The 21,645-nt window shown below is 42.0% G+C and overlaps 1 protein-coding gene across 2 annotated transcripts in view; it reads left to right on the top strand.

The window, feature by feature from the left end:
• The window catches only part of tbc1d9b (TBC1 domain family member 9b), a 37,282-nt gene extending 15,864 nt beyond the window's left edge, over positions 1–21,418 (top strand). The window contains exons 10-23 of one of the 2 annotated variants that reach the window (XM_079502798.1): positions 2,797–3,011; positions 3,445–3,562; positions 4,304–4,506; positions 6,353–6,435; positions 7,067–7,196; positions 7,368–7,466; positions 8,308–8,376; positions 8,873–9,113; positions 10,132–10,197; positions 12,164–12,232; positions 13,370–13,423; positions 14,563–14,616; positions 15,532–15,629; positions 18,263–21,418. In XM_079502798.1, the coding sequence (XP_079358924.1) occupies positions 2,797–3,011; positions 3,445–3,562; positions 4,304–4,506; positions 6,353–6,435; positions 7,067–7,196; positions 7,368–7,466; positions 8,308–8,376; positions 8,873–9,113; positions 10,132–10,197; positions 12,164–12,232; positions 13,370–13,423; positions 14,563–14,616; positions 15,532–15,629; positions 18,263–18,898 (2,135 nt within the window). In that variant the 3' untranslated portion in view covers positions 18,899–21,418. The remainder of the gene's footprint in view (positions 1–2,796; positions 3,012–3,444; positions 3,563–4,303; positions 4,507–6,352; positions 6,436–7,066; positions 7,197–7,367; positions 7,467–8,307; positions 8,377–8,872; positions 9,114–10,131; positions 10,198–12,163; positions 12,233–13,369; positions 13,424–14,562; positions 14,617–15,531; positions 15,630–18,262) is intronic. The other variant, XM_079502799.1, reaches the window with a different exon arrangement.
• The last annotated feature ends 227 nt before the right edge of the window (positions 21,419–21,645 follow it).

Here is a 21,645-nt window from a genome sequence, read left to right as displayed (position 1 = left end):
TATCCATCGTAGTCTTGATGTCCGAGCCTGCTCTGCTGTCCCAAGAATCGATTCCCATGCCGTTTTGAAGATGAACTCTCCTGTCCTACGCCGGGTCCTTCAATCTCTGCTGGACATGGAAATCCCACAACGTCGGGTCCCTGGCATCCAACCAACTGATGCCCAGAACCTCCGGAGCCCACCTGCTCCGAAGGCGAAGTGTGTCCCACCACTTCGGATCCCTGGCATCTAACCAACTGATGTCCAGAACCTCCGGAGCCCACCTGCTCCGAAGGCGAAGTGTGTCCCACCACTTCGGGTCCCTGGCATCTAACCAACTGATGTCCAGAACCTCCGGAGCCCACCTGCTCCGAAGGCGAAGTGTGTCCCACCACTTCGGATTCCTGGCATCTAACCAACTGATGTCCAGAACCTCGAAGTGTGTCCCACCACTTCGGGTCACTGGCATCTAACCAACCGATGTCTAGAACCTCGAAGTGTGTCCCACCACTTCGGGTCCCTGGCATCTAACCAACCGATGTCCAGAACCTCGAAGTGTGTCCCACCACTTCGGGTCCCCGGCATCTCTAAAGATATCCAAGGTATATGGGTTGTAAGGCCAGACACCTTGGCTAGCATGCCAAAGGTAATAAAAGCTATCCAAGGTATATGGGTTGTAAGGCCAGACACCTTGGCTAGCATGCCAAAGGTAATAAAAGCTATCCAAGGTATATGGGTTGTAAGGCCAGACACCCTGGCTAGCATGCCAAAGGTAATAAAAGCTATCCAAGGTATATGGGTTGTAAGGCCAGACACCTTGGCTAGCATGCGTTGACAACGTCCAGAGCCCGTAGGCCCTGGGCCCAAATGATGATTGTTGAAGCGCAACTGCTCCACAAGCTATACCACCTACCTGGTGTTGTAACCTCCTGGCTCCTGGGGAATCCGTCCCACCACCATCCTCTAAGGCCTCCGACATCCTGTTACTGCCGTACGCCCTAATCCGGCTCGAATGGACCATGTAAAATAGCTCGAACCAGTGCTGGTTATTTAGTTAGGACCCACGACAGTGGTGTTCGATACGAACTTAACCGGGATGCGGAAACCTCCAATGAAAAGCTCTATAATTTGCTTGGCCAGATATTCCGTCCTATCCAACTGACTCAGGCCAAAGATATTAGAAGATATTCTGCCCCCTTAAGTCTCTGACTGTAATCCTTTTATACTTTTTAGTTATATGTGTGTCATAATGACAATGCTATCCAATCGCATATGACGATGGCACACGTGTATATCCCTATATGGGGTTCCCCTATTAATCTGATGTCAGCATTGGATATTTCCATTATCTCCACATATGGGCCACAAATCATCCTCATATATGGAGATCCAAGTGACGGCCTTTTTATCCCCATATATGGAGATCCATTTGAGAGCCTTCGCAACAGGGTCCCTGGAACAAATTATGAGATGAGGCTCCGCAACCAAATGCATATCATTTTGGGGGTCCTTGACATTAAAATGTTTGAGAACCACTGACATAGAAACATACGTTTTTCAGAAAAAACAGACATTTGTAGAATCTGCCTCAGGCCTTAATGGGTTAAAAGTTAAAACACTGCAGCACTCCTCCTCGCCTCTTTCGCTGTCATATTTCTTTTGTTTACTTCTCTCTTCCTCCTGGCTTGTCAGCTGACGGCCCCTGACTGAGTCATGTGAGGCTGAACCTGAGGAGAGGAAAACAAAACAATGAACTCTGCATGGTGTAATGTCACGGCAACACAGCCTGTAGAAGAGAAGTGTAGTTAATAGAGAGAGACGTATAACGTTAACTTAAGTACATTTTTGAAAGGTCTCATTGATTAGTTTAAATACTTATACTTATACTATAATAGAACAACTAAATGGTAGGAAAAAAGATGGTTGGAATTCATCAGAGCTAGCTTCTAGTATCCAAGAAATATATATTCTTTGGATGGTCCGATGGATTCTAGCTTCTTCTTTTGTTTCCCCAGAAGATTCCAAGGCACTTGACACACACACACACACACACACACACACACACACACACACACACACACACACACACAATGTTTTAAAAGCCTTTGGCCTGACTCACACCTTCACAACAGATTGATGTATAGCTGATGCATGAGACTTATTGACTGATGCAAGCTTACAATGCATTTCCAATGGGAGTCACATGGTTTGACACAACATTTTTGTTGTTGTAAGTCATACAACAAAAATGTTGTGTCAAACCATGTGACTCCCATTGGAAATTAATTGCGAGCTTGCATCAGTAAACAAGTCTCATACATCTAGCATGCATCAATGTTGTATGCTAGATCGAAAGGTGTGAGTCGCCCCAAAGGCTTACTACAACATGTTTGTTTTGGGGCTCCATGGCCTTCATTAGGAGTAAAACAAAAATAAATACAGAAATGTGTTCTGCACCATGTGCAATATTTTAGATTTAGTTTTTAATGCCATGTACTTCTCAGAAGAAACATGGAGCTAATCTATTCTTGGAATGAATTCATTTTGAAAACAACGGAGCATTTATTACAGGCTTTTGTAATAATTCAGCCATATTTGTGCAGGACTAAAACTGGTATAATAATGAAATCAATTATAATGTGACCCAGTAACACAGGCAAAATGCCAAGATCTGAGTTAAGAAGAAAAAAAAACGGTTACACAATGAAAACAAAATAATGAATGGATTCTATGAAAACTAAGAATGTTTTTTAAAGAAGTGATTGATGATCAAAGGCAACAGTCAGACACAGTTTCCCTGATGCGTCGTCCCTACAGGAGCTCAGAATGAGATGGCTACCCACCCGGGTTACTATGGCGACCTGGTGGAGCAGGCCATGGGCCGCTGCTCCCTGGCTACCGAGGAGATCGAGAGGGACCTGCATCGCTCCATGCCCGAGCACCGCGCCTTCCAAAACGAGATGGGCATCGCCGCCCTGCGCCGCGTGCTCACTGCCTACGCCCACCGCAACCCGGGCATCGGCTACTGCCAGGTACACACTGCCCTGCGTCTGGCCATGCCAGACTAATGCTGCGTTCACACGGGCAGATGCAAAAGATACAAAGCTACACAGCGTATTTGTAGCTTTGCATCTTTGTAGCTGAAGTTGAAACCAGCTTATCTTTTTGTAGCTTTGTATCTTTTGCAGCAGCTACAAATGTCGACTGTATCTTAATTGTATCTTCATGTCACTGGCTTCCATTGAATATCAAATTATCAATGGTAGACTGTATCTTTGCATCTGCCCATTGAACGCAGCATGAACCTCATGCATCTCCCCCTGAAACGAAAAAAGAACAAACATCCAGTTTTTATTACAAAGAAACCTCTTGCTGACATTTACAAAGAAAACACGGATACTATAATTCATATAATTAATAATTAATGAATGTGTCCTCCTCTCTCTGGGTCTCCTTTCCGTCCAGGCGATGAACATTGTGACGTCTGTGCTGCTGTTGTACTGCACTGAAGAGGAGGCCTTTTGGCTGCTGGTGGCTCTTTGTGAAAGGATGCTGCCAGACTACTACAACACCAGGGTTGTAGGTCAGTTTGTGGCTGTGCACGAATGTACCTGTGAAGCTCAAAGCTTGGCATAAATAAGGTTGTATCTACTACTTTTAGGTTTCTTATAGGTCTACTGTCCAGGTTCTAGGAATTGGAGTCTTCTGTTATTTACTGTTTGATCCAGGACGTTAGGTTTATTATGCTCTTGCTGTTTAAAATGCTGAATCCAGGTGTAATTTATAATCTATTATTGTATCAATTCTGTCCAACTTCCAGCTCACTGGATTATTATGGGGTTTTATGATAAGGTTTTAGGCATGTGTTGTCCATCGTCATTGTCGGGCAGAAACATTGTATCTCCATATAACCTTTTCATGTTTTTGAAACGTTTTTCATGAATTAATAAATTAATTCCCTGTTTTAGACTTTGACGTATGACAGTGTTGTGAAAAAGGAGCAAAAATAGCTGATCTACAAGCCTAACGAAACAGCACCACATCCACATTGTGAGCTTGTAGATCAGCACTATTTTAGAAAATGTTAACCTATAATGGCCGGACAAAGATTTGGGGTGCCAGGTTAAATAAATATCTGTATGAGTTTTATAAATATTTGACCAATGAAAACCATTAACAAGAGCTTGTGACTATAAACACTATAGTGGGTCCATTGGAACACATTTTCTTTATTTTTATGCAGTTTTGCGCCCGACAGTGATAACAGTCAGCATGAATGTTTTCTCTCTCGTGTGTGTGTGTGTGTGTGTGTGTGTGTGTGTAGGTGCACTGGTGGACCAGGGTGTCTTTGAGGAGCTGACCAGGGAGTGTCTCCCCTTGCTGTACGAGCACATGCAGGACCTGGGCGTCATCTCCACCATCTCCCTGTCCTGGTTCCTCACCCTGTTCCTGTCCGTCATGCCGTTCGACAGTGCTGTGCTGCTGGTCGACTGCTTCTTCTACGAGGGCATTAAGGTCATCTTCCAGGTCAGCGGTTTAACCCATTTAGACCTGGCGACGATTCTACAAATGCCTTCTAAATCCTGACAATTCCTATGTTCCTATATCAGTGGTGCTCAACCTTTTTCATGTTAACACCTTGGAGGCCCGGAACTATTTAATCCATTTCATCCATGTGCCCAGCATTTATAGTGCACGGACCACTTTTACCGGTGCACCGGAAGCTGGTGTGCATGTCTGTGTAGCAGCTTACAATAGCCACACCACTCTAGAGTCGATCGACAACAACGGGAGGTAATAATAAATCTATCGCGACTAGCGACTGGACCGCGGACAGGATCTTTTTTCAGAATTAGACGGGATGATTTAGAGTCGGGAGTTATGATCGTTTTAAGATTTTCGTTTTCGTCAGCTAAACAGGCAGGGGAGACTTTTTGACACGTCATCGGATCGGGCAACAAGCGCTCCAAGGCTCTAGAGCGATGCGAACGGTTTTGTTATCATTAATCTACGTCCTATTTATCAATCTCCGTGTTGGGCACTTGACCATGACCTTGAACTTAGACGGAGAACTCCGCCCTGGGCCTCCAAGGTGTTAAGGACCCCCAGAATTATATGTAATTGGCCACCTGAAAATATGTTGTTCCAGGGACCCCCCCCCCCAGAAGCAAGGATTTGAGTTAAAAACGTTCGCTCTGAAAGAATATATTCAAACATTCGGGCCACGATTTTTCAAAAATAGCATAACATAATGCTAAATGGTATGAGGCATACCATGCTCTGAACAGTGAAGCTCAAGTTTACTGTGTCGTTGAAGCAGTGATTATCAAACCTTTTCTTTTCAATGAATAAGCCCCAGTTTACTATGCATTAGATTAGGCCAACCATCTATTCTACATAATCAAACCGATATCAGGGATCCCTGTGCCTCCATATTTGGTCGTATGGTAGTGGGTATCGCACTGGGTAGAATGTATGTATGTTGTTGTCGTTGATCAAAATAACAATTCTTCTACATTTTCTTATTGTGTAGACTTCTTGTAAATTAATTTATGCAGATGTTTAACAATAATTTAACTCTTGAGAGCGTAAAATGAAACAAAGTGGACACGTAGGGTCCATCACGAGTTAAAGATCTATAAGGGTCCATTTGGTTACCAACTTTCCATCATTTAGCTGGGGGCCACCTGGAACCGCTTCAAGGACCACTGGAGGTCCCCGGACCACTGGTTGAAAACTACTGACATACAGAATACTACCCTAGTACCCTCTTTAAGAGCAATGCCATAAAAAGATGAATATTGCAATCCACTACCAGGAAGAGGGTCCAGCAGTTCAGCTTCTACTTCTCTCAGTATATAATGTCATAAATCATGATTGTAGCCCCTCAGCTCCAAGTGCACACATAAATTGGGTTTCAAAGTTTCAACTAAATGGAATAGACAGGAGGAAATTGCCTGAAGCCTGCTAAAAATAAATCAACTGTTGATTCAGCTTTTGCACAGTAAACATTCCTATAGAGCCATAAATATTTACAGGCAGCAGACATTTCTCGTGACCGTGAATAAAGACACAGTTAACATACCATCTTTGGAGTGCCGGCTCCAGTCTGTGGAATGTGTTCATAACTTGGTCTTTACATGCCCTATCTGGAGATGTAATTGTAAGGGAAATTATTTGGTAGAATTGTTCTGATCAATCTAGTGTCCCACCTGTATCTCTAGGTGGCGTTAGCCGTGCTTCATGACAACATGGACACCCTGCTGGGTTAATCAAGTGTCCCACCTGTATCTCTAGGTGGCGTTAGCCGTGCTTCATGACAACATGGACTAGAATTGTTCTGATCAATCAAGTGTCCCACCTGTATCTCTAGGTGGCGTTAGCCGTGCTTCATGACAACATGGAAACCCTGCTGGGGTGCAACGATGAGGGAGAGGCCATGACCATCCTAGGACGGTATGTGTGGAGGAACTTAGATATTGGTAAAACGTCACATGGGGTCCCATCATCATCTGAACAAAGAAGGCACTGGATCATTGGAAACTTTTATTTTAATATAGGCAAAAGAACAACAAGGCTTTGATTTTTGTCAAGTCATGAGCATCATTGGAGATCCATTTGGTTCCACTTTTTAATAGTTTGCAAATAGTACAGTGGTACGATTATACAGTGTCCATTGTGCACAGTATTCAATTCATTGAGACATTTAAAGACATACAATAAGTAGTGGATTTGATCAAGTGGACCAAATAACCAAGTGGATAGTCTGCGAATCAGAGGTCACTGGTTCGACCCTCTGCTCATCCAGTCCAAGTATCAGAATGGACCGGAGCAGGGAATTTAACCCCTTACTGCGCCCTCCCTGTGCACTCATCTGAGCCTTTTTAGCAGCCATCTGCTGGGTGAAGCCGTAAAAGTAAATTCACCTTCCCTGGAGAGCAGAAAACACTCCCTTTTGTAATGCTGCCTGTTAAACTGTGAAGTCCCATCTGCCATTTGCCATTGTTAGGGATGGACATGCATTACAGAACTGTGGGGCAAGTGACTGTTTAATAACATGCTAATCGAGTGTCTGTCTGCCTCTCAGCTATCTGGATAATGTTGTAAATAAGCAAACGGTTTCCCCGCCCATCCCCCACCTGCACGCCTTGCTGACCAGTGGCGATGAACCGCCTCCTGAGATTGACATCTTTGAGCTCATCAAGTCCTCCTATGAGGTCAGACTTCGTATTTGGTTTAATGCCACGTCATAACCTCATTAACGATCATCCCTTCACATTACTGTCACAGCATCAAATCATATAATTTACCTTTTTATAAGAGAATCCCTACAGTTTCCTGTTTTACTTTGTTAATGTTGTCCTCTATCTCTGTCTTTCACGGAGAAGAAGTTTGGCAGCCTGCGGTCTGACGTCATTGAGAAAATGAGGTTCACACAGAGGTTAAAAGTGATCCAGTCATTGGAGGACACCGCTAAGAGGAGTGTGGTGGGTTCCTACGTCAGCAATTTGCTCTTGGCACAAGATTCTGATGACGATCATTTGTTGCTGTACTGCTCTAGTCTGATACGAAGACCTAGGAATTCATCTGTTTATTGAGCTGAGAATTACAAGAGGCAACCACACTTGCAATTGCTAATTGCATCTTTCTAGTTGAAATTGTCGCATGAAGCATGTTAGCCACAATTATTATTAATTAAATAAGCACGGGATAATGTATGACCGAGGTGTTTAATCATCCTGAAGGCCATTATTTTTAAACCACTACCGCCACGTCATCATACATTATCCCACTTATTACATGGCTTCTTTAATAATAAATTAATACATTGACCCAAAAGTAACAACAAAACGAGGTATAGGAAATACCTCGTCTTGTTTGCTTACGGTAATGAAAGTGTCAAGCTGGCCATCTGAGGCTTTGATTAGACGGTGGTCTGTTATAGAGCGGAGCGGGCATTATCAATAAATTACACACCGCTGAATTCAGCGATTGACCAATCGGAATCAGGTATTCAACCAAGCTGTGTAATAAATTATCTTATTGTGGTTTTGCCTCAGTCAGACTCAGTTAATCTCGGGTATTTTCTTAGGAAAGGAGGGGTTGAGGGAGCAAAAGAAAATTAAACAAAACCTTTCAGTACTTTGAATTTCTATGACAATTCATCATGGAAGAAATAAATGAATTATACATGATCAGTTGTGCACCAAGATGTTTCAGGGATTTATTGTGCACTAAGATGTTTCAGGGATTTATTGTGCACTAAGATGTTTCAGGGATTTATTGTGCACTAAGAGGTTTCAGGGATTTATAACTGTTTCTCCACAGGTTCGAGCCATCATGACCGAGTCTGCCTTCAGTATCGAGGAACTGGAGGATCTCTACTGTCTCTTTAAGGTGGGGGGAAAGAAGTTTAGTTTTAACTTGTGCCTGCTGTCGGTTTGTAAGGGAAGCTTGTTTCCATTGCATCAATGACTATAAATATCAGCACTGGCATTAATTAAACTTTCATAATGCTACCCGGGTAATTGACACATCCGTTTTAAAATAAATGAGAAAATTCAGTTTGAACATTTAATAGAAAGGGACTGTTTTGTTCTAGGATGATTGTGATAACTACCGGTATGTCCTCTTTATCCTTGTTTTGGAGGAAGACCAGCATATTTACACTGACACCTTTGTTAGAGGAGCCAAGTTTAATCTCTGGCAATTAAGGGGTATTTTAGGAGAAGTACAAAGGGTACTGGACACTCTTATTTTGAGAAATAAGCCAATAATGACGACATGCATTTTGAGTATATGGTCTGTAAATGTGAGAATATTTTGTAATGCCAAGACTTAGGCTAAGGTTTGTGAGACTATCATTAATGTGCCTTTTCTCCTGTTCCTGCAGGCCAAACACATCAGAAGCTGCTACTGGGGGTCGAGTTCCACGGCCGCAGAGCGCCACGACCCCAGCCTGCCATACCTGGAACAGTACCGCATTGACCTGGGCCAGTTCTCCCAGCTCTTTGGGGCCCTGGGCCCCTGGGAGTGTGGTGTTCACACCGTCACCTTGGCTGCGCGTCTCTTCCGCCTGTTGGACAAGAACAAAGATGGGCTCATCAACTTCAAGGAGTTTGTCACTGGGCTGAGTGAGTTGAAGAGTGATGCTCTAGGATAGGCTTAAGAATCATGAGTTAACACTTACGGTCATAATTAATTAGTATGAGTGACAAAGTATAAATTAAGCCAACTGATTCATTTGTTCAGCATGGATCTGTAAACCAGTAATCTATAAGTTATTACATTTTGTAAATCATGACTACTTACTTTTTGTTACCTATTACGATCATTGAGCTCTGGAGATGGCTCAGCCCTAAACTGTGAATCAAAATGAATAAAGTACATAAAGGACTGTTTGCTGAATGATTGTCATTAACTTTACCAGGCTAGTTGAAAAAGAACACATTGTTATAGAGGCCATGGATGTGACTTCATCATACCCAGGAACACTTACTCAGTGGCAAAAAACTACTTTCTGGCCTTGACAGTCCATACATCCAAACAGAAAAGTCCTATTTGATTGTATTAAACAACATTAACCTCACCAACATTGCAGCTGTATGGGAAACTTAAATTATCCAGTGTGTCTGCAATGTTTTTGTTTCATAATAATCCACCATATACGCTACTTTCTGTCAAGAAAGTCCGTGCAGGTGATTAGTGTCACAGAGTTTGGAAGCGTGCCTCCTTTTCACTAACATAACTTCCTGCTGCCTCCTGCATTATGTGCAATTTAGAAACGGGTGGCACGCAGGGCCATGGAGCGATATCCAATGCTCCTGCTGCTCACCGGCGTGTCCCGGTGTTAAAGTGATGCATGTGTATACTCTCTATTTGCAGGGTTTGGTTGTCAGTTGGATTACATGCATTTCGAACTGGAAGCTGCCTGAATTATATCTGCTCTTCGTCCACTATTGGCCAGTAATCTGCAACATTAATGTGGTGCTGACAGAGTTGGGGGCATTTGTCAAAGGCGTCTTAGCAGTAGTTGAAAAGGAAGGGAAATAAATTAATACTACAATACTCATCCCAAAAGTCAACAAAAGTAGATTTTGAGTACATTTTGATGTTATGATGAATTTCAGTTCTCCATTGTCCCCCCTGCAGGTGGGATGTACCATGGGGACATGACGGAGAAACTAAAACTGTTGTACAAGCTTCACTTACCACCAGGTAGGCTCTTGTGTGTGTGTGTGTGTGTGTGTGTGTGTGTGTGTGTGTGTGTGTGTGTGTGTGTGTGTGTGTGTGTGTGTGTGTTTTAATTAAACTTCTGTTGTCAGTCACCCAGGCATCACCCAAATGGTTGACCATTTTGGGAGGTAACACAGTAATAATTTAATAGATAGATAGTTGGCTTAAGTTAGTGTCCTGACCACACCTTCAATACAGTAGTATTTTACTCTGGTCTGTCCACATACACTTTATTTCATCTCTGTCAGTTGCCTTATCTCTGGCTGGGTTGTTAGAATGAACACAGCAACAGCCCAGGAAATATCAGCAAACGCATAGGAAATGAGTAAGCTGTTTTAGTGTGTGAATGTACAGTGTGTGTAAAACTGGAGTCTTGAAGAAAAAAAAATCTAGTACATTCTGTGCAGAATGTAACCACTGCTTGTGCAGAATGTAACCACTGCTTGTGCAGAATGTAACCACTGCTTTCTGTGCAGAATGTAACCACTGCTTGTGCAGAATGTAACCACTGCTTGTGCAGAATGTAACCACTGCTTGTGCAATTACAATTTGGCCATTTAGCAGACACGTTTATCCAGAACGACCAAAGCAGCATGAACGCTAGTTTTACAGCATCAGGGTAAGCGGTCAACTAAATTATGTCAAGAATCCAATGTAGTGCTGTATAAACCAAGCATCTGTCAAAATAATATAGACACTAAAGTGTTTCTCTGTAAGTATTCGTTAAGAAAATACATTTGCTTATAAAATAGCAACATAAGACTGTTTATCTCTATCTACTGTCCCCTCAAAAGTAGACCAGGCACAGCTGGGCACATGCTGCTACTGTATGTGCATGACATCATCCCAGCTAAGTCCTGCCCTATGCGGGAGCTAACTATTTCCGTAGACAACGCCCTGGTAACGTCTGTCCCAACAGCCAGGAACCTTGGTGTTGTCCTGGACAGTCAGCTCTCGTTCAAAACACACATCACAGCTGTCACTCGATCCTGTAGGTTCACACACTATAACATACGACGAATTAGACCGTTCCTCACCCAGGAGTCAGCCCAGCTCCTAATCCAGACAACAGTCTTGTCAAAACTTGACTATTGTAACTCCCTCCTTACTGGCCTACCGGCAAGTGCACTTAAGCCTCTCCAACTGATCCAAAATGCCGCAGCTCACTTGGTCTTCAACCAGCCAAAATTCTCACATGTCTCCCCCCTTCTCCGCTCCCTCCACTGGCTCCCAGTCGCTGCCCGCACAGAATACAAAGCTCTGATGCTGGCATCTTCCACCGTAGTCTGAAACCCCACCTTTTCAGACTCCATCATGGCCCGTAGCACTTACCCTAGCCCCTTAGATAGCACTTTTTGTAGACTTAGATAGCATTTTATACAGACTTATAGCATGTGATGTAAACGGCACTAGAATTGCATTGTATGTAGTCATAGCACTTTATAGTATATATATAGTATAGTATATATGTAAAGTTTATATGTATACCGGTAGTTTCATTCATCACATAGAGATTCCACTGTTACGTTCTTAGCTTACGCATGTTTCATGAAAACTACTTTTTATGTATGTGATATTATTGCCATGCTTTTTTGTTCTTGCTTAATGCAAGTCGATCTGGATTAAGAGCGTCTGCTAAATGCCTAAATTGTATCATGAAATAGACCTCCAACCATGAACGAAAATGGCACAAACGATGTGCACCAGCAAATTCCTGGTGAAGCAAAAAAGGAACACATTTAGTTTACATACCGTATGTACATTGGGGTAATTTGAATCTCTATTTGGCCAAATGACTTGTATCGATAGATACAAACTGGACATAGAGGCCATTTTTGGTGATTTATAGACGAGTCATGGGTATGCTGTGACTCCAGGCTGCTTTAACTGCTGGCCATGTGTTTGTCTATGAATGTATGGATTAACAGAGCTTGCCTTTATCTTTCAGCATTATGTCCCGAAGAAGCGGAATCTGCTCTGGAGGCAGCACAGTTCTTTACTGATGACACTCCACAGGGTATACACACACATACACATGCACTGTTGTCTCAATAACGGCACATTGTTTTGTGACACATTGTGAAACACGTTTGGGCAAAATAATATTTGTACTTTTAGATGTTTTGTCCAGTCGTGGTTGCCTGCTGTCTAATAGTTGTGATTGAAAATTGTGAGTCAAGCAAAAATAAACAGGATTATAATTGAACTAATGGACTCTGTTCATGGAGCACCAGTTTGAAGCAACCTTTTGACACAATTCTGACCTTAAGCCTCACCCAGGTACACAAGTATGCATTTTAGTCACATTGCTATGTTTTGTCATCAAGATAATAAGACCTATATAAAGGTTTATACAATGAATGCCAGACATGTATCAGTGACAGTTAGACGAGTGTAATGGGAATACAATATATATGTCGTTTTGAGAAGAGATGACAGATTCTTCCATCCTAAATTCTCCTGGTGGATCACTCCAAATCCTATATGTTGTAATTGACAACAAAGGTCCAGCTACTTTTCCTTTCATCATGTTAATCTTACATGTCTGAGAGGCCAGTTATATCCCATTATGGAATGGATGTCACTTGCCTGACCTGATTGCTTTCCACCTGATGGGGTGTCCCAGTTTCCTATTTCTTGGCATGTTGCTGTGCATGACAAATCTCCTGGAGTCATCCTTCTTAACCCGTTAAGACCTGAGGACCCCATTCTACAAATGTTTTCTAAATCTTAACAGTTTTCTGAAAAACTGTTTCTCTGTCGGTGGTTCTCAAACTTTTTAATGTCAAGGACTAAATATCTCAAAATATTTTGTTCTAGGGACCCCCCAGAAGCAAAGATTTGCACAAATGTTCCCAAAATTTCAAAAATAGCAGATCTACAAGCTTGTAGCACGGCACTCTCTGCCGCCCTATGAGCTTGTATATCTGCTATTTTTCAATGGCTAAAGTTTAAAATAATGGTTAAAGTGGTTAAAAGCTAAGGTGACACAGATGCATTCCAGGTCTTAATGGAGTCTTCTTAATAACAGAACCATATATCATCTGCCCATCCTGTAATCCCTTTCACACTCGCACTGCATAAATGTTCTCTCTCTTTTTCTCTCTCTCTCTGTCCATACTTTGTTTCCGTTCCATTTCTCCTGCAACTCCAGAATCTCCCTTCCTGTCTGATTTGGACTTCCTGGCGCAGCAGGAAGTGACCTCAGGTTTGTGTCTTTGTGACACAGAGATGCTTTTGGTCAGCATAGTGCTCTCTGTGTGAAGGACGGGCGGGCTTAGGTTAGCAACTCTGTTTGAACGATGACCAAGTCCATGACCAACATTGACATGATGACATTTTCATTTTACATAGTTATTTCTCTTGTCTTAAGCAACATTTGAATTGGGCATTGGCAGTAACCCTCAGATGCTGAAAGGGCTACAACTGAGTTAAATAACCATGGCAATTATTATTGTTTACCTTCCTGCTGAGACTTCCTTGGCTAATATCCTACACACGGAGCACTGAAAGAGCTTGATCAAATTATTCTTTGAAGTCACCCTCTCATTTCCTCTCTGATGCATTGTGGTACGACACTGGTTGCAGTGCAGTGAACACACCTCTTGTTTCATACCTTACAGTTGGAGGCCATCGATATTGTCCTTTTCTTTTTGCTGAGGTTTGCGTGATCTGCGCAAAAGGACAGTTAACCCATTTTGGGCGGGAACCCCTTTTGGTGTTTTAAACATTGTTATAATTTAGCTATTGAAAAATAGCAGATCTACAAGCTCATAGCGCGCCACCGAGTGGCGCGCTACGAGCTTGTAGGTCTGCTATTTTTGAAAAATCGTGAAAATATTTATTTCAGAAAACGAGGATTTAGAAGGATTTTTTAAAATTTTGAGGTCAGGCCTAAATGGGTCAAATGATAAGGGACAATATCGGTGGCACCCAACTGTATTTTCTGCTGTGTGATCTGGACCTTCCCCGTCTCTGTTTCATGTCACGTCTCAGAAACTCTGAGGCTTTCATATTTATCCTGCGGACTTTTGAAGTACTCCATGAAGTAGCAGCGACAGACACTCTTAAGGGAATGGATGATTAAATCCAGCCGCTATACAATGGTTAAACGTACATGCACTACAATTTCTCCTCCATTCACTTGTTTATAAACCCCCGTATTAGTCATACTTCATACACTAAAGCTGTTATTTCATATGCCACAATTCTATTTAATACACGGGTCATACTTCATAATGTAGTTAGTATTCCTCTCTGACTTGGGAGATGTGAATCTTTTTCTCACCTTGTACAATAATCTTCTGTGATGGTTTTCATGGTGATGCTGATCTCTTTCATCTGCAGGAGAGGAGGACAAAGATGCTGGTGATGACAATGGAGATGGCGAAGACAAGAAGGGTAAAACCATGTTTCTCAGCATGCTTACATATTGTATAGTCTAAACCCATCAGAATACCTGTCTGAAGCTCTTTTTAATACTTTTCATTGGTTCAATATTTTTGTAACCAACACACAGACATCAAGGGTGTTCAATAGCATTAATTTATGGGGGAAAAAACAGAACCCTCAAAAATGGAGTTGGGTGGTTTCCTCTCGACAGCGACAATAGTATACAGTAATATCATTATTATAAATTATTTTAAGTTTGGAACCAAGGCTCCTGGTGAATCATATTAATGTTTTCGGAAATCTCTATGGGAAAATAATAATGGGTTTTCTATCTGTGGCACCACAATATGGTGGCCACTGCAAATACATTTCAGCAGAAGCTATAGCAAAGGATCTATTGGCAAATTGCGCACTCTGGTGGATGAATTTAACATTGCGCCTGAGTGTCCAGTGTATGGTTGCCATGCAGAGAAGCTCAAAACCAGCTTCTTACAAGTTACAACCAGTGGTGGAAAGTACTTTTACAGTACTAAATTGTGAGGTATTTGTACTTTACTTGAGTATGTACAATTTCCAGCACTTTTACTTCTAGTCCACTACATTTCAGAGAGAAATATTGTACTTTTACTCCACTACATTTATTTGACAACTTTAGTTACTAGTTACTTATACACATTTTGGGCATTTGAAAATAACCGATCTACAAGCTCACAATGCGTGATCGCAGATCTACAATGCTTGTAGATCTATTTTCATACATTTGAAAACATGAAATGGGACATTCTGCATAGTGACTAGTGAGTACTTTCTACATGTGGTACTTAAGTACATTGTGATGCCAATACTTTGTGATGCCAATACTTTTGTACTTTTACTCAAGTACCACTGCTTACAACAACCCTACTATGCATGTGTGGTTTTCAGAAGAAAAGGTGAAAGACTACAAGTACTATCTGAGGATGTGGGCCAAGGAGAACGAACCCAGGAAGGAAAGCATCAAAGACATTCCCAGGATGAACCAGGTACAAAGGACAACCAACCACTATCAAACGGGTGTATATATATATATATATATATATATATATATATATATATGCCAATCGTCATGGCTGATGATTGGGTTTTAGTCTTTCACCCCATAGTGATGATTTGATTGGCTGAGCAAAGTACATATTGAGGATAAAAGTGAGGGCAGAAGTGATTGGCCCGGAATGACATCTGTGATGATTTGATTGGCTGAGCACGGTATGTGATGTATGATGATAAGAGCGCCCCTCACCCTCACACAAGGGTGTTTTAATAGCAGAACTGGAATGTGTTGCAAGTAATGTGTTGTGAGCTTGTAGATCAGCTATCTTTGAAAGTGATTCAAATAACAATAGTGTTTTGTACAGTAGGCACTAGGCAGTTGGTAGCGTGCTTTCTGGTCTAGAGGGGTGGGTTGCGCATGGAGCTTGCGCTGGATAATATTGGTTCACCGTTCTGACATGGTGTACTGTAGTGGGACATACTGGCCTAGGATCACTATTTGCGGTGTCACGAATCACGATAGACTCATAATCAGGATACAATTATTCAATATTACATGAGAGGGTGAGCGTTACCGTGATTATTGGCACGACAGCGTTGTGAACGAGGCTTTAGCTGAGTTCCGTAAGCAGCGCTGAATTGCCAATAATCTAGGTACATCGGGGGCGGCTGTGGCTCAGGAGGTAGAGCAGGTCGTCCAATGATCTGTGGGTCGGAGGTTCGAATCCCGGCTCCTCCTGTCTACATGTCGAAGTGTCCTTGGGCAAGACACTGAACCCCACACTGCCTCCAATGAGTCGGTCGGTGTGAGCTTGTCACCATTGGTGTGTGAATGTGCGAAGTGAGGACGCTGGCGTCGACTGTTCGCCGCTTCACCTCCCAATGTATGAATGAATGAACCATTGTAAAGCGCGTTGAGCACTTGGAAAAGCGCTATAAAAATGCAATTCATTATTATTATTTATTATTTATTATTTTCATTGTAACTAAGATATTCGACAGAAATTCATGTTTTTTTTAATGCTAGATTTAGCCACTATGACGGCAAATATCCCATGCAAACTGCTAGCCTAGCCACTCAGCCGACAGCCAGCTCTGCAAGACTCGGCACGGCTGATTTTTATGTTTTGATTAGGTGTTCCATAATACTCGTTTAAGCACGGCTAGATGGCTATTTCAAGTTACCAATCAGAGATTGCTTCCTCGAAACTACGTGTTGTATAATAAACCATAAAACATTAAAGGACAACTTTAGTTTTTTTCAACCAAGGTTCATGTTTTAGGTTGTTATTAGAGAAAGTAAAAGATGAGTGTTAATTTTTCTTCATTTGCTGCTTTCTTTCGTTTTAGGGATTTTAGCGGTTTTTGACAGGGGGGCGGGGGCATTCGAGCATGGGGCTAAATATGTATTTTTTTACAAAATTTTAGAGCGATTTATTTTTTTATTATTTACTCTAGTCCTACTAAACCCCAAGAAATTACATCTGGCCACAAAAGATCACGAGATCTACTGAATGTGTCAAACTGCATATTGAGCCTATAACACACTTGTGGCTTCCCCCCTGTAGGCTACCTTCACATTCAGTAGATCCTGTGATCTTCTGTGGCCAGATGTAATTTCCTGGGATATATTAGGACTATAGTAAATAATACAAAAATAAATCGCCATAATATTTTGTAAAGAAATACATATTTAGCCCCATGCTCGAATGCCCCCTCCCCCTGTCAAAAGCCGCTAAAATCCCTAAAACGAAAGAAAGCAGCAAATGAAGAAAAATTATACTTTCTTATACTTTCTCTAATAACAACCTAAAACATGAACCTTGGTTGAAAAAAACTAAAGTTGTCCTTTAAGTATTCATTCAATACTGAGTTTTCAAAAGGATAAATGAACACTGAGGCTTTTTACTGTGTAAAGTTCTACAGGCAGACTTTTAACTGTATGTGGCTGCGAATGGTGGAACAAACTCACAAACCACTTGCATGTTCTACTATATTTCCTCCACATTCGTTAAACGTATGTACAAGTCAGCAGGGTGATATATCAATAAATTATCTCTATCGTGATTTGAGATTAGATATTGTCTGGGATTTTGGATATTTGTTATTGTCGAGTCAACGTACACTCGCACAGTGCTTCTGACCTATTGGTTGGCCCCCGGTCACACACACGCTTCAGCGCCTACAACACAGGATGGGATGTTCCCCAATTGTTTGTATATATATATAATGGAATGAACGTGGTTGCTGATGCATCTGACGCAGATGTGTGACTGGGGTTTTAGTCTTTCTTAACCACTTAAACAACCCTCTTGCCCAAAATCGGGAAATCTACAGTTGAGCCTAATTTAAACGGCTATGAAATTATATTTTTTGGGGGCGAGCAACACAGTCGTACGACCTAACCTAAATGAGGCCTTAATGTCCCTGCACACAGAGCGCGTTTTTCGGATCTTTAGTGGCGTTTCGGTTTTCCGAAAAACACCCAAAAAAATCCAGTGTGCAACCACCTTTACTGTCTGTATGAATACAGAAAACAAAGATTCAGGGGAGTGGATTTGCACTTTTTTTTTGTCCAATTAATAAATACAATAAAATAAACTATTTAATTGGTCTCTTTTTCCAGGAGCAGTTCATCGAGTTGTGCAAAACTCTGTACAACATGTTCAGTCAAGACCCCCTGGAGCAGGAGTTGTACCATGCCATTGCCACCGTAGCCAGCCTGCTACTCCGCATCGGAGAGGTCGGCAAGAAGTTTACCAACAACGGTTCCAAGAAAACCGACACCAACACTCCCACCCAAGCCCCGGCTCCGGCCCCGCTCCTGCCTGACGCCGAGCCTGAAAAAGAGGGCTGTACCGGGGAAGGAGCGTCGGGACAGTCTCAGGTCTGTAAGGCCCTGGCAGAAGCTCAGCTGGAGACCTCGCCCCAGCAGACATCGGACGAGGAGGCCAAGGAGGACGACACGTCCGTCTCCTCCTACTCCATGGTGAGCGCCGGCTCGCTGCAGTGCGAAGACCTCACCGACGACACGGTGCTGATTGGCTGTGGCGAGCAGAGGCGGGGAAGCGTGATGGACGGCGACTGGTCGATAACCTTCGAGCAGGTGCTGGCCTCGCTGCTGACCGAGCCGGACCTGGTGGAATACTTTGAGAAGAAGGGTGGCTATCAAGTTAAGATAGCCGCCTGTAAGGCCCAGCGAGGGGTGGAGAGGCAGACCAGCTCCTCCAGTGACCATGAGCTCGCCCAACATTCGGTCTGAGAGATGCCCAGTAACCTTTTTCCGCGGTGTGCGTGTGATAGGGGCGGGGCAAAGCACCTTGTCATCCCTTCCCTTGTCATCACATGCATCAATCCTTCAAACGTTGCTTCAACCTCTATTTCATGGGGAGCTGTGAACCTGCCCCTCTGTTCTCTTGGCTTTATCCGACACAATGTTCCTGTAGGACAATATAGAGCTATACTATACATGTGCAGACTGCTACACTGGCCTTTCAGCCATTTTGGGACATATGATATCCTTTTAAACCGGCATATAAAATGGATACAACGTCGCTCATCTTGTCACTATGTGATGACAGTTTTATGTTTTTATGTATTATATCTCAGCGTGCTCGTTCTCTTGCGTCGCCAACACTCTGCCGACCAGAATTAATGACAATGGGAGGAAAAAGCCTTTGATATGAGTCCGGTTATGTGTGTAATTATAAGAAACGTCATTCTCAGAAGAACAAAACACCCAGCCCTTATACTAGAGTATTAGAATAGACTAACTCAGTGTTTGTTTTGGGAGGGAATCAAATTTTCTTTGGAGGGAGGTAGTCTAGATGGTGGCCAGTCCTTAAAAATTCTAGTTCTGTTACAGGCACTACCTCTCTCATTAGCCAGTATAACATATAACCACCTCCTGTTAATATAGAAAAAATGGCTGACCGTGCTGAGCGGTCACCAATTCTACAGCCAATGGATAAGCATGCATTTTTCTCTTTTGATTCATATGTCTCTTTCTTGTCTTTACTTTTCTAATATAAGGCTGTCATGGTAATGCTTGATTGAACTAAATATGAAAGATGTATATTTGGATTAAGCCTAATTTCATCTGGTTAAACCTAATTTATGCTAGCAGACATGTCACTTTCACATAAATTAAATTATGCTCTAAATGATATGATATTCTAACGCCACACCTTGGCTGAGGAAACTATCCCATCTCCTGGATACCGAACTAAATATGATTGAACAGTGGTCACCACCACCGTTTAGGGCCATTCACACTGAGCACTATAACTAAATAATATAACTATATATATATATATATATATATATATATATATATATATATATATATATGTGTGTGAAAGGCAGAGTTCACACCTGTAACATACTATGGGGACTCATATGGTTAATGGTGCTCAGTGTGAATGGCCCTTAATCCATGTCAAGTGTCTTCTTGCCTTGTAGTGAATATAAGGGCATTTCCTACAAGGCTGATTTCTACGCAGGGGACATTGATTCAATACTTTTTTATGTTTTGCCTTGTTTTGTGTAAACCCCTGCTTATTGTTATTACGGCATATCATACTGTTGTACTTTCTTTTATTCTGTTTTAAGCTTTAACTGTTTGGGCAGTGTGGATTATATAGCCTAGACTTACCTGAGGGCATTTAACAACTGTAACGTAGTGTAATGCAGAGTCAGGCTTTACACACATGGCCATTTTGTTCCTTTTTAAATATATATATTTGTGAATACAGTGTTTTGCACAACCACCTCCTCTGAGTTACCTTACACTCCCAGTATGACTGTTTAATTCTTATGGCCCACGTGTCAACTGACAATTTATGGTTTAACTCATTTTCGATGTCTGTTTGGCCACTGTGTGACTGATGACGAGTGGGGGGCTGTGAGACAGGACTGATGATCAGTAGATGAAGTGCTGGCGCTGTCGTCTGTTGATCTCATTTCTGAACTTATTTGTAGTTTATTCCTTGCAGTTTGACTTCACTTGTACTTTGCCCATTAGTAAGCAGTCTAAAGCCTGATTTATTGCACATTGTGTTTACACAAAGTATAAATCAGGTGCAACAATAGTGTGACCAATGGTACATACATTGCCCTACAAAGGCAAATGGCACAAACGTTTGTGCAATTCAAAGTTCTAGTATTACATTTCATCCACATTTTTAGCAGAACTTTAGTTACTTACCATCCAATAATATACCAATTATACCAACTTCCACAACCTAGTGAATCTTTTTTTCCCCTGGTAGAATTTCTGCTCTTTGGCGTTGTACAGTCAATTGTAGGTAAATAAACCCTTAGAATTCAATACTATAACAAGTATGTCACACTTTTAAGAATTGGCCTAATTTAGTTTTTATACCAACGTTAGTTTCACAGTATCGTTTGGTAAAGCACCAGTGCCCTAACTGTTTATGTTCTACAGTAGTAAATTGTGATGTAATCGGATTGAAGCCTTCTCACTCATGCTATGCTCTTTGCTTTGTTTCCGTCATGTAACATTGTTGATGCTCATGAAAATGCCTTGTTTACTTCTAGACTGCTTACTAAATGTGAAAATATGTAAACTGTCATTTTTAGTTTTGTGCTTTCCATTAGCTAATGCCACTTAATGCCACTTCCATCTCTAACTATTTTGTCCACACTGTATCCATGTAACAGATTTATTTATTCACAAATCAGCTTTTGAAATTGTTATTGATCAGGACTGTACTATATTGTGTAATAAATACTGAAAGAAAGTTACATGTGCATCTGTTTACATTTGTTATACTGTGTTGATTTCTGAAACGGTCATAATGCCCTAAAATTATAAATGACATACAGTAATGGAATGGTCCAAAAATCCACAATTATACCAGTAAGACGCCCTGAGGGTGAAACGTGGCAAGGTCGCGTGCATGCATCCACCTGGGTGACAGAAGACTGCTGGGCGAGCGCTGGCGCTTTGGCACTATATGGAATGTCAGAACAGGTCAACTCCATATA

The sequence above is a fragment of the Electrona antarctica genome (genome assembly GCF_951216825.1).
Source record: "Electrona antarctica genome assembly, chromosome: 1".
In the NCBI taxonomy this organism is placed as follows: domain Eukaryota; kingdom Metazoa; phylum Chordata; class Actinopteri; order Myctophiformes; family Myctophidae; genus Electrona; species Electrona antarctica.
The sequence above is the reverse complement of the archived record's forward strand: the minus strand, read 5'-3'. Positions and strand labels throughout refer to the sequence as shown.